At 37.7% G+C, this 13,832-nt stretch overlaps 2 protein-coding genes across 3 annotated transcripts in view; one reads left to right on the top strand and one right to left on the bottom strand.

Moving 5' to 3' along the window:
* Nucleotides 1-11,235, bottom strand: part of LOC128657056 (zinc finger protein 585B-like) — a 33,875-nt gene extending 22,640 nt beyond the window's left edge. Inside the window, exons 1-2 of one of the 2 annotated variants that reach the window (XM_053711281.1) lie at nucleotides 11,169-11,235; nucleotides 9,349-9,495 (exon numbers count right to left, since the gene is read on the bottom strand). In XM_053711281.1, the coding sequence (XP_053567256.1) occupies nucleotides 9,349-9,394 (46 nt within the window). In that variant the 5' untranslated portion in view covers nucleotides 9,395-9,495; nucleotides 11,169-11,235. The other variant, XM_053711282.1, reaches the window with a different exon arrangement.
* Nucleotides 11,236-11,242: 7 nt separating this feature from the next.
* The window catches only part of LOC128657888 (gastrula zinc finger protein XlCGF53.1-like), a 129,285-nt gene continuing 126,695 nt past the window's right edge, over nucleotides 11,243-13,832 (top strand). The window contains exon 1 of the mRNA XM_053712315.1: nucleotides 11,243-11,409. Coding sequence (XP_053568290.1) covers nucleotides 11,243-11,409 — 167 coding nt within the window. The remainder of the gene's footprint in view (nucleotides 11,410-13,832) is intronic.

The raw sequence follows: 13,832 nt of genomic DNA on the forward strand, positions 1-13,832 counted from the left end.
CCTACCTCAGTATGCTCTCATTACAATCACTGCTGCCTCATATAGAGCATGCGCCTGTACCTACCTCAGTATGCTCTCATTACAAACACTGCTGCCTCATATAGAGCATGATCCTGTACCTACCTCAGTATGCTCTCATTACAATCACTGCTGCCTCATATAGAGCATGCGACTGTACCTACCTCAGTGTGCTCTCATTACAAACACGGCTGCCTCATATAGAGCATGCGCCTGTACCTACCTCAGTATGCTCTCATAACAAACACTGCTGCCTCATATAGAACATGATCCTGTACCTACCTCAGTGTGCTCTCATTACAAACACGGCTGCCTCATATAGAGCATGCGCCTGTACCTACCTCAGTATGCTCTCATTACAAACACTGCTGTCTCATATAGAGCCTGATCCTGTACCTACCTCAGTATGCTCTCATTAAAAACACTGCTGCCTCATATAGAGCATGCGCCTGTACCTACCTCAGTATGCTCTCATTACAAACACTGCTGCCTCATATAGAGCATGATCCTGTACCTACCTCAGTATGCTCTCATGACAAACACTGCTGCCTCATACAGAGCATGATCCTGTACCTACCTCAGTATGCTCTCATTACAAACACTGCTGCCTCATACAGAGCATGATCCTGTACCTACCTCAGTATGCTCTCATTACAATCACTGCTACCTCATATAGAGCAGGAGTCGCCAACCTTTCAGGCCTCAGGGACCACTAAACTCACAATTTTGAATCCCGTGGACCACTAACATGAATTTTTATATATATATATATATATACATACATACACACACATACTGTACATAACTAGTATAACCATAGCTAAGTTTACATTATGTATATAACACATTTTTAAGAATTATTTTTTGGAATTAACTAACTGATTGACAGAACTGAGAGAATAGTTCCAAATGACAGATGAAGGGTGAGTGCCAACTTTTGAGCTGGAAACCGAGAGGCAGAAAGTGGGGGGAAAAGAATTATGTTTAAAAGGACCACAAGACTTCCAAGTTACCTCCCCAGTTAGGAATTATTCAAAACTACTTATGATCATGGACAGACATTGGAGTCATAAATTAAGTTTATATCAGAAAATCTCTCAATATGGATATGAGCTAACCACAACTGATGTTACTGGCAATTACTATAATACTGGTGGGATATGGCTGATCTGCTGGATGGCAATTACTGGCATTCAGGTGGAATAGCTTTGTGCGCAGGAAAATTATTAGAATGAAAATTAATTCATATTTAATAAAATAAAGAAAGACGATAGAGGGGAGGAAGACAAACAGTGATGTAAGTTCACCTCAGTATGCTCTCATTACAAACACTGCTGCCTTATATAGAGCATGATCCTGTACCTACCTCAGTATGCTCTCATTAAAAACACTGCTGCCTCATATAGAGCATGATCCTGTACCTATCTCAGTATGCTCTCATTACAATCACTGCTGCCTCATATAGAGCATGCTCCTGTACCTACCTCAGTATGCTCTCATTACAATCACTGCTGCCTCATATAGAGCATGCGCCTGTACCTACCTCAGTATGCTCTCATTACAAACACTGCTGCCTCATATAGAGCATGATCCTGTACCTACCTCAGTATGCTCTCATTACAATCACTGCTGCCTCATATAGAGCATGCGACTGTACCTACCTCAGTGTGCTCTCATTACAAACACGGCTGCCTCATATAGAGCATGCGCCTGTACCTACCTCAGTATGCTCTCATAACAAACACTGCTGCCTCATATAGAACATGATCCTGTACCTACCTCAGTGTACTCTCATTACAAACACTGCTGCCTCATATAGAGCACGCGCCTATACCTACCTCAGTATGCTCTCATTACAAACACTGCTGTTTCATATAGAACATGATCCTGTACCTACCTCAGTATGCTCTCATTACAATTACTGCTGCCTCATATAGAGAATGATCCTGTACCTACCTCAGTATGCTCTCATTACACACACTGCTGCCTCATATAAAGCATGATCCTGTACCTACCTCAGTATGCTCTTATTACAATTACTGCTGCCTCATATAGAGCATGATCCTGTACCTACCTCAGTATGCTCTCATTACAATCATTGCTGCCTCATATAGATCATCATCCTGTACCTACCTCACTATGCTCTCATTACAAGCACTCATATAGACTGACTGTTATGTCTATTTAATCACAGACTGACACTGAGCGTGAGCACCTAGTGATGATCTTGTTGTTAACAAGGATAAAGGTTTTTATATGCTGCTTAGTATAAACTTCTGTATATCACCAGCACTATACTGACTGTTATGTCTATTTAATCACAGACTGACACTGAGCGTGTGCACCTAGTGATGATCTTGTTGTTAACAAGGGTAAAGGTTTTTATATGCTGCTTAGTATAAACTTCTGTATATCACAAGCACTATACTGACAGTTATTTAATCACAGACTGACACTGAGCGTGAGCACCTAGTGATGATCTTGTTGTTAACAAGGATAAAGGTTTTTATATGCTGCTTAGTATAAACTTCTGTATATCACCAGCACTATACTGACTGTTATTTAATCACAGACTGACACTGAGCGTGTGCACCTTGTGATGATCTTGTTGTTAACAAGGATAAAGGTTTTTATATGCTGCTTAGTATAAACTTCTGTATATCACCAGCACTATACTGACTGTTATGTCTATTTAATCACAGACTGACACTGAGCGTGAGCACCTAGTGATGATCTTGTTGTTAACAAGGATAAAGGTTTTTATATGCTGCTTAGTATAAACTTCTGTATATCACCAGCACTATACTGACTGTTATTTAATCACAGACTGACACTGAGCGTGAGCACCTAGTGATGATCTTGTTGTTAACAAGGATAAAGGTTTTTATATGCTGCTTAGTATAAACTTCTGTATATCACCAGCACTATACTGACTGTTATGTCTATTTAATCACAGACTGACACTGAGCGTGAGCACCTAGTGATGATCTTGTTGTTAACAAGGATAAAGGTTTTTATATGCTGCTTAGTATAAACTTCTGTATATCACAAGCACTATACTGACAGTTATTTAATCACAGACTGACACTGAGCGTGAGCACCTAGTGATGATCTTGTTGTTAACAAGGATAAAGGTTTTTATATGCTGCTTAGTATAAACTTCTGTATATCACCAGCACTATACTGACTGTTATGTCTATTTAATCACAGACTGACACTGAGCGTGAGCACCTAGTGATGATCTTGTTGTTAACAAGGATAAAGGTTTTTATATGCTGCTTAGTATAAACTTCTGTATATCACCAGCACTATACTGACTGTTATGTCTATTTAATCACATACTGACACTGAGCGTGAGCACCTAGTGATGATCTTGTTGTTAACAAGGATAAAGGTTTTTATATGCTGCTTAGTATAAACCTCTGTATATCACCAGCACTATACTGACTGTTATTTAATCACAGACTGACACTGAGCGTGAGCACCTAGTGATGATCTTGTTGTTAACAAGGATAAAGGTTTTTATATGCTCCTTAGTATAAACTTCTGTATATCACCAGCACTATACTGACTGTTATGTCTATTTAATCACAGACTGACACTGAGCGTGTGCACCTAGTGATGATCTTGTTGTTAACAAGGATAAAGGTTTTTATATGCTGCTTAGTATAAACTTCTGTATATCACCAGCACTATACTGACTGTTATTTAATCACAGACTGACACTGAGCGTGTGCACCTAGTGATGATCTTGTTGTTAACAAAGATAAAGGTTTTTATATGCTGCTTAGTATAAACTTCTGTATATCACCAGCACTATACTGACTGTTATGTCTATTTAATCACAGACTGACACTGAGCGTGAGCACCTAGTGATGATCTTGTTGTTAACAAGGATAAAGGCTTTTATATGCTGCTTAGTATAAACTTCTGTATATCACAAGCACTATACTGACTGTTATTTAATCACAGACTGACACTGAGCGTGTGCACCTAGTGATGATCTTGTTGTTAACAAGGATAAAGGTTTTTATATGCTGCTTAGTATAAACTTCTGTATATCACCAGCACTATACTGACTGTTATGTCTATTTAATCACAGACTGACACTGAGCGTGTGCACCTAGTGATGATCTTTTTTGTTAACAAGGATAAAGGTTTTTATATGCTGCTTAGTATAAACTTCTGTATATCACCAGCACTATACTGACTGTTATGTCTATTTAATCACAGACTGACACTGAGCGTGAGCACCTAGTGATGATCTTGTTGTTAACAAGGATAAAGGTTTTATATGCTGCTTAGTATAAACTTCTGTATATCACCAGCACTATACTGACAGTTATTTAATCACAGACTGACACTGAGCGTGAGCACCTAGTGATGATCTTGTTGTTAACAAGGGTAAAGGTTTTTATATGCTGCTTAGTATAAACTTCTGTATATCACCAGCACTATACTGACTGTTATGTCTATTTAATCACAGACTGACACTAAGCGTGGGCACCTAGTGATCTTGTTGTTAACAAGGATAAAGGTTTTTATATGCTGCTTAGTATAAACTTCTGTATATCACCAGCACTATACTGACTGTTATGTCTATTTAATCAGAGACTGACACTGAGCGTGAGCACCTAGTGATGATCGTGTTGTTAACAAGGGTAAATGTTTTTATGTGCTGCTTAGTATAAACTTCTGTATATCACCAGCACTATACTGACTGTTATGTCTATTTAATCACAGACTGACACTGAGCGTGAGCACCTAGTGATAATCTTGTTGTTAACAAGGATAAAGGTTTTTATATGCTGCTTAGTATAAACTTCTGTATATCACCAGCACTATACTGACTGTTATGTCTATTTAATCACAGACTGACACTGAGCGTGAGCACCTAGTGATCTTGTTGTTAACAAGGATAAAGCTTTTTATATGCTGCTTAGTATAAACTTATGTATATCACCAGCACTATACTGACTGTTATGTCTATTTAATCGCAGACTGACACTGAGCGTGAGCACCTGGTGTTGATCTTGTTGTTAACAAGGATAAAGGTTTTTATATGCTGCTTAGTATAAACTTCTGTATATCACCAGCACTATACTGACTGTTATTTAATCACAGACTGACACTGAGCGTGAGCACCTAGTGATGATCTTGTTGTTAACAAGGATAAAGGTTTTTATATGCTGCTTAGTATAAACTTCTGTATATCACCAGCACTATACTGACTGTTATGTCTATTTAATCACAGACTGACACTGAGCGTGAGCACCTAGTGATCTTGTTGTTAACAAGGATAAAGGTTTTTATATGCTGCTTAGTATAAACTTCTGTATATCACCAGCACTATACTGACTGTTATTTAATCACAGACTGACACTGAGCGTGTGCACCTAGTGATGATCTTGTTGTTAACAAGGATAAAGGTTTTTATATGCTGCTTAGTATAAACTTCTGTATATCACCAGCACTATACTGACTGTTATGTCTATTTAATCACAGACTGACACTAAGCGTGGGCACCTAGTGATCTTGTTGTTAACAAGGATAAAGGTTTTTATATGCTGCTTAGTATAAACTTCTGTATATCACCAGCACTATACTGACTGTTATGTCTATTTAATCAGAGACTGACACTGAGCGTGAGCACCTAGTGATGATCGTGTTGTTAACAAGGGTAAATGTTTTTATGTGCTGCTTAGTATAAACTTCTGTATATCACCAGCACTATACTGACTGTTATGTCTATTTAATCACAGACTGACACTGAGCGTGAGCACCTAGTGATAATCTTGTTGTTAACAAGGATAAAGGTTTTTATATGCTGCTTAGTATAAACTTCTGTATATCACCAGCACTATACTGACTGTTATGTCTATTTAATCACAGACTGACACTGAGCGTGAGCACCTAGTGATCTTGTTGTTAACAAGGATAAAGCTTTTTATATGCTGCTTAGTATAAACTTATGTATATCACCAGCACTATACTGACTGTTATGTCTATTTAATCGCAGACTGACACTGAGCGTGAGCACCTGGTGTTGATCTTGTTGTTAACAAGGATAAAGGTTTTTATATGCTGCTTAGTATAAACTTCTGTATATCACCAGCACTATACTGACTGTTATGTCTATTTAATCACAGACTGACACTGAGCGTGAGCACCTAGTGATGATCTTGTTGTTAACAAGGATAAAGGTTTTTATATGCTGCTTAGTATAAACTTCTGTATATCACCAGCACTATACTGACTGTTATTTAATCACAGACTGACACTGAGCGTGAGCACCTAGTGATGATCTTGTTGTTAACAAGGATAAAGGTTTTTATATGCTGCTTAGTATAAACTTCTGTATATCACCAGCACTATACTGACTGTTATGTCTATTTAATCACAGACTGACACTGAGCGTGAGCACCTAGTGATCTTGTTGTTAACAAGGATAAAGGTTTTTATATGCTGCTTAGTATAAACTTCTGTATATCACCAGCACTATACTGACTGTTATTTAATCACAGACTGACACTGAGCGTGTGCACCTAGTGATGATCTTGTTGTTAACAAGGATAAAGGTTTTTATATGCTGCTTAGTATAAACTTCTGTATATCACCAGCACTATACTGACTGTTATTTAATCACAGACTGACACTGAGCGTGAGCACCTAGTGATAATCTTGTTGTTAACAAGGATAAAGGCTTTTATATGCTGCTTAGTATAAACTTCTGTATATCACAAGCACTATACTGACTGTTATTTAATCACAGACTGATACTGAGCGTGTGCACCTAGTGATAATCTTGTTGTTAACAAGGATAAAGGTTTTTATATGCTGCTTAGTATAAACTTCTGTATATCACCAGCACTATACTGACTGTTACGTCTATTTAATCACAGACTGACACTGAGCGTGAGCACCTAGTGATGATCTTGTTGTTAACAAGGGTAAATGTATTTATATGCTGCTTAGTATAAACTTCTGTATATCACCAGCACTATACTGACTGTTATGTCTATTTAATCACAGACTGACACTGAGCGTGAGCATCTAGTGATGATCTTGTTGTTAACAAGGATAAAGGTTTTTATATGCTGCTTAGTATAAACTTCTGTATATCACCAGCACTATACTGACTGTTATTTAATCACAGACTGACACTGAGCGTGAGCACCTAGTGATGATCTTGTTGTTAACAAGGATAAAGGTTTTTATATGCTGCTTAGTATAAACTTCTGTATATCACCAGCACTTTACTGACTGTTATGTCTATTTAATCACAGACTGACACTGAGCGTGAGCACCTAGTGATAATCTTGTTGTTAACAAGGGTAAATGTATTTATATGCTGCTTAGTATAAACTTCTGTATATCACCAGCACTTTACTGACTGTTATGTCTATTTAATCACAGACTGACACTGAGCATGAGCACCTAGTGATGATCTTGTTGTTAACAAGGATAAAGGTTTTTATATGCTGCTTAGTATAAACGTCTGTATATCACCAGCACTATACTGACTGTTATTTAATCACAGACTGACACTGAGCGTGAGCACCTAGTGATGATCTTGTTGTTAACAAGGATAAAGGTTTTTATATGCTGCTTAGTATAAACTTCTGTATATCACCAGCACTATACTGACTGTTATGTCTATTTAATCACAGACTGACACTGAGCGTGAGCACCTAGTGATGATCTTGTTGTTAACAAGGATAAAGGTTTTTATATGCTGCTTAGTATAAACTTCTGTATATCACCAGCACTATACTGACTGTTATTTAATCACAGACTGACACTGAGCGTGTGCACCTAGTGATAATCTTGTTGTTAACAAGGATAAAGGTTTTTATATGCTGCTTAGTATAAACTTCTGTATATCACCAGCACTTTACTGACTGTTATGTCTATTTAATCACAGACTGACACTGAGTGTGAGCACCTAGTGATGATCTTGTTGTTAACAAGGATAAAGGTTTTTATATGCTGCTTAGTATAAACTTCTGTATATCACCAGCACTATACTGACTGTTATGTCTATTTAATCACAGACTGACACTGAGCGTGAGCACCTAGTGATGATCTTGTTGTTAACAAGGATAAAGGTTTTTATATGCTGCTTAGTATAAACTTCTGTATATCACCAGCACTATACTGACTGTTATGTCTATTTAATCACAGACTGACACTGAGCGTGTGCACCTAGTGATGATCTTGTTGTTAACAAGGATAAAGGTTTTTATATGCTCCTTAGTATAAACTTCTGTATATCACCAGCACTATACTGACTGTTATTTAATCACAGACTGACACTGAGCGTGAGCACCTAGTGATGATCTTGTTGTTAACAAGGATAAAGGTTTTTATATGCTGCTTAGTATAAACTTCTGTATATCACCAGCACTATACTGACTGTTATTTAATCACAGACTGACACTGAGCGTGAGCACCTAGTGATGATCTTGTTGTTAACAAGGATAAAGGTTTTTATATGCTGCTTAGTATAAACTTCTGTATATCACCAGCACTTTACTGACTGTTATGTCTATTTAATCACAGACTGACACTGAGCGTGTGCACCTAGTGATGATCTTGTTGTTAACAAGGATAAAGGTTTTTATATGCTGCTTAGTATAAACTTCTGTATATCACCAGCACTTTACTGACTGTTATGTCTATTTAATCACAGACTGACACTGAGCGTGAGCACCTAGTGATCTTGTTAACAAGGATAAAGGTTTTTATATGCTGCTTAGTATAAACTTCTGTATATCACCAGCACTATACTGACTGTTATGTCTATTTAATCACAGACTGACACTGAGCGTGAGCACCTAGTGATGATCTTGTTGTTGTAGTTTTTAAATGATGCTTAGTATAAACCTCTATACGTCACCAGCAAACTACAGACCGTTGCATTCCTTTGAAGTGATAGTAAATTTGCACGATCTGGTAAAGCTTTACAGAATCAATGCATTATGTTAAACTGATATTCATTTATAATTTTTAATTGAATATGCAATGTAACCTATTTTTTTTTTTGTTTCATCATTTTTATTACATTACCCTTCTCCGGCCGTCCAAAGCAAAAGTTTTTTTTGTTGTTGTTGAAAGAGGTGATGTTTACACCTCATACGTAATAGCCATGCTAGCTATACAGCACTTAACAAACACTGAAGTGTTTTTTAGTGCCTTATAGCTAGCAAGGTTTTACCAGATCGTGAAAATGTACTATAAGCAATTAGATCACTCAGGTGTTTGGTTACTGTAAATATTATCCCATTGTGATGACAAAACCATGTGACATGCATGTGACGTCCTGCTTACCTCCGTGTACATCAGGAAGGTCTGAGGTTCGGTTTTTGTCAGACATTGTCTTAAGTAACTGAACTTTTCAGATATTCTTATAATGATTCTTTTGTACTGGCAAAGGCAGTGACGTGTATTGTATGTGATCTTCACAGTAACAGGAGCCTAAACACAGAGAGAGAGATGGGTCTATGTACAGTTCATTGTCATAAGGGGAAATGCTGTGAATTATGTGTGACCAACACCTGTACCTGAGCATCATAAAGAGACCAGGATTCAGGTGTTACTCTGCTTGATCACAAAGGAATTAAAGGGAATAAACAAATTAATCAGAGGACAGTGATTACTAAAAAAAAATAAAACACATGAAAAATAAACTATTCTAACGATATATATTTTTATGCCACTAATTACAGAATAGCACTTAGTCTGAACTTCAAATGAGTAGATTTTTTTTCTGACAATTTAAAAAGTTATGTCTATTTCCACTCCCCCTGTACCATGTGACAGCCATCAGCCAATCACAAATGCATACACGTAGCATGTGACAGACATCAGCCAATCACAAATGCATATACGCTTATTCTGTGAATTCTTGCACATGCTCAGTAGGAGCTGGTGACTCAAAAAGTTTAAACATAAAAGGACTGTGCACATTGTGTTAATGGAAGTAAATTGTAAAGTTGTTTAAAATTGCATGCTCTATCTGAATAAAAAAAAGTTTAATTTTGACTTGAGTGTCCCTTTAAGCATTACACCATAGAACTAAAGCTATAGGCTGATGTAGAGTTATAGAAGATGTGTAATTGAGCTTTATGCGATTATTAATGCATTTTTCTGTTGCCACCAGTGTTCTACACCCCATGTATCTATTCACCCCAAGCCTCATCCTCTGCACCTTATATACAAGACATAATACACAGACAATAGAGATCTGTCTGCCTCACATACATCACCCCCTCACATAGCATCTCATATAGAGATATACAGTACTATAGAGATGGTCAATGTGTCTTAAACGCACTTCCCCCAGCATCTTAAATGGAAATATTTAATACTGTACAGAGGTTTTCTTTGCCTCACATTCAGGTCCCTGCCCAGTGTGGTATACAGAGGAATATAAAAGTTACAGAAAGGCTCCCTCTTTCTCACACACAGCCCACTCCCAGCACCTTATATACAGATCTACATTATTAAAGAGAAGCGCTCTGTCCCACACACTCAACTCCCTCCCCAGTACCTTATACACAGACATATAACACTCATACAGCCCCCAACCCAGTACCTTATACACAGATGTATAACACTATAGAGAGGTTCCCTCTACCTCACACATGCACAATCAGCTCCCTCCCAGTAACTTATATACAGATTTGCCTCACAAACACAGCCCCCCTAGAATTATATACAGAGATATATTATATTATAGAGGTTTCCTCTGCTTCACACACTATCAGCTTCCTCCCATTACCTTATATAGAGATATATAATATTATATAGAGGTTCCCTCTGCATCACACAAACACACAATCAGCTCTCTTCCAGTACCTTATATAGAGATATATAATATTTATTGAGAGATTCCCACTGCCTCACACTCATACACAATCAGCTCCCTCCCAGCACCTTATGCATAGACAAATAATATTATATAGATGTACACTCTGCCTTACCTTATACAAAGATATATACTAATACAAAGAGGCTCCCTCTACCTCATAAATACACACTCAAGACTCGTTCCGGTAGATGCTGCCTCATAGACACACTCACATGCTTTCTTTAGTACATCATATGCGGGTATAATGCTATGCAGCGGGGTCTTTGCTCATTGTTACCTTTGTGAGTCTGATGTTGTTAGCAAATAGTGTAGACGCTAGTCCCCTTCCAACAGAAGGACCTGTGACGTCACATGGCTGGTGTGACCACACAGAAGCTAGAACTACAGGAACTTCAGGAAGTAATTACACGGGAAAGTATAAGGCAGCTTCCTGTAGCTGTTAGTGCTATTGTATCCCAGCAGTTATACTTGTACAGAGCAAGCTGCTACGGTCTCAACACTCAATACGGTGGTTTCATGTAAGTAACTTTCTAGCTGGTGTATTAAGTACCAGGGATGTGTGTGTCACAACGAGCCTCTCTTCAATATTATAACAATCTTTGTATAAGGTAATGGGAAAGGGGCTGTGTGTGTGAGGCAGAGGGAAACTCTATAATATATATCTGTATATAAGGTACTGGGATGGGAGATATGTGTGTGCGAGACAGAGGGAACCTCTATAAACACCTGTATTTAAGGTACTGGGGTGACTGGAGTTTTCTGCACTTTATTAAGACTATAGCTGTACCATACATTTGTGCTAATATATTAGTAGAATGATAAAAAAAACTATTTTATCTTTATGCAGAATTATTTTAAAATGTCAATTTATTACAAAAATGCTTATGCTTTGTTTAGTAACTTTTCAATTAAAAAAATGAATACAACACAGTTAAAACAATTCTTCAACTGTGTTGTATTAATTTTTTTTAATTAAAAAGTTACTAAACAAAGCATAAGCATTTTTTGTAATAAATTGACATTTTAAAATAATTCTGCATAAAGATAAAATTGTTTTTATCATTCTACCAATATATTTACATTGCACATATCTCACACGCTAACCCCTCTATAGTATCACACAGTATGTAGACGTTTTACTGTAGACTTTTTAAAATATTGAGTTTCTAATATAACTCAAATTGCAAAAATAGTAATTTTCCAAAAATTCCACTTAGGTAAGGACCACAGCACTTTTCCACTTTCTGTCCGTTTGGGATCAAGGCTATTTTTACATTTCTGCTGTGTTTTTGTTTAGCTGTAATTTTCCTCTTTCTCATTTACTGTACCCACACATATTATATACGTTTTTTTCTCGCCATTAAATGGACTTTCTAAAGATACCATTATTTTCATCATATCATTTACTATAATCTTTTTTATAAAATATGATGAAAAAATGGGAAAAAAACACTTTTTCTAACTTTGATCCCCAAAATCTGTTACATATCTACAACCACCAAAAAACACCCATGCTAAATAGTTTCTAAATGTTGTCCTGAGTTTAGAAATACCCAGTGTTTACATGTTCTTTGCTTTTTTTTGTGTGCAAGTTTTATAGGTCAATAAATACAAGTAGCACTTTGCTATTTCCAAACATTTTTTTTTTCAAAATTAGCAATAGTTATGTTGTAACACTGATATCTTTCAGGAATCCCTGAATATCCCTTGACATGTATATATTTTTTTTTTTTTTGTAGAAAACCCAAAGCATTGATCTAGGCTCATTTTGGTATATTTCACGCCACCATTTCACTGCCAAATGCGATCAAATAAAAAAAATTGTTCACTTTTTCACAAACTTTTTCACAAACTTTTTCACAAACTTTTTCACAAACTTTTTCACAAACTTTAGGTTTCTCACTGAAATTATTTACAAACAGCTTGTGCAATTATGGCACAAATTGTTGTAAATGCTTCTCTGGCATGCCCTTTGTTCAGAAATAGCAGACATCTATGGCTTTGGAGTTGCTTTTTGGTAATTAGAAAGCCGCAAAATGCAGCTGCGCACCACATGTGTATTATGCCCAGCAGTGAAGGGGTTAATTAGGTAGCTTGTAGGGTTAATTTTAGCTTTAGTGTAGAGATCAGCCTCCCACCTGACACATCCCACCCCCTAATCCCTCCCAAACCGCTATATTCCCTCCCCCACCAAATTGGCCCCACTATTTTAAGTACTGGCAGAAAGTCTGCCAGTACTAAAATTAAAGGATTTTTTTTTTAAAGCTATAGTCTGCTGTGTAGGATCCACCTTAGCCCCCAACCTCACTGACCCCCCCCCCCCCAAACAGCTCTCTAACCCTCCCCCCTCTACCTTATTGTCCGCCAAATTGGGTACTGGCAGCTGTCTGCCAGTACCCATTTTGCATATAATTAGTTTTTTTTTTAATGCGTTCTAATGAAATAACTAAACTTTTCTGTAGTGTAGCTGCCCCCCCCAATGACCTACCCCCACCCCTCCCAGATCGCTTATATTCAATTTCCCCCTCCTCTATCCCTCTTTTGTTCCATAGTGTAGGGTTCCCATTGACTTCCCACCCGCTCCTGCACCCGTGTACCCGGCGCCCCCGCACGTGATCCCACCTCCCTCTGCCATATACCTACCAGCGATGGCCACCCACCCGCCTCCTTGCTGCTGCTCCCACCCACCAACGATCGGCTCCATCGCTGGCCGATACAGAGAGGGCCACAGAGTGGATCTGTGCATCGGATGCCTAAATTTTTTTTTTTGCGGAATGCCTCAATATCGAGGCATCACTGCAATAACATGAAAGCGTCTGGAAGCGATTAGGATCGCTTCCACTGCTTGAATCCATTGATGACGTACAGGGTACGTTGTTGGTCGTTAAGGACCATTTTTTGTACCACGTACCCTGTACGTCGTTGGTCCTTAAGTGGTTAA

This window comes from Bombina bombina, chromosome 4 (genome assembly GCF_027579735.1).
Source record: "Bombina bombina isolate aBomBom1 chromosome 4, aBomBom1.pri, whole genome shotgun sequence".
Taxonomy (NCBI): Eukaryota; Metazoa; Chordata; class Amphibia; order Anura; family Bombinatoridae; genus Bombina; species Bombina bombina.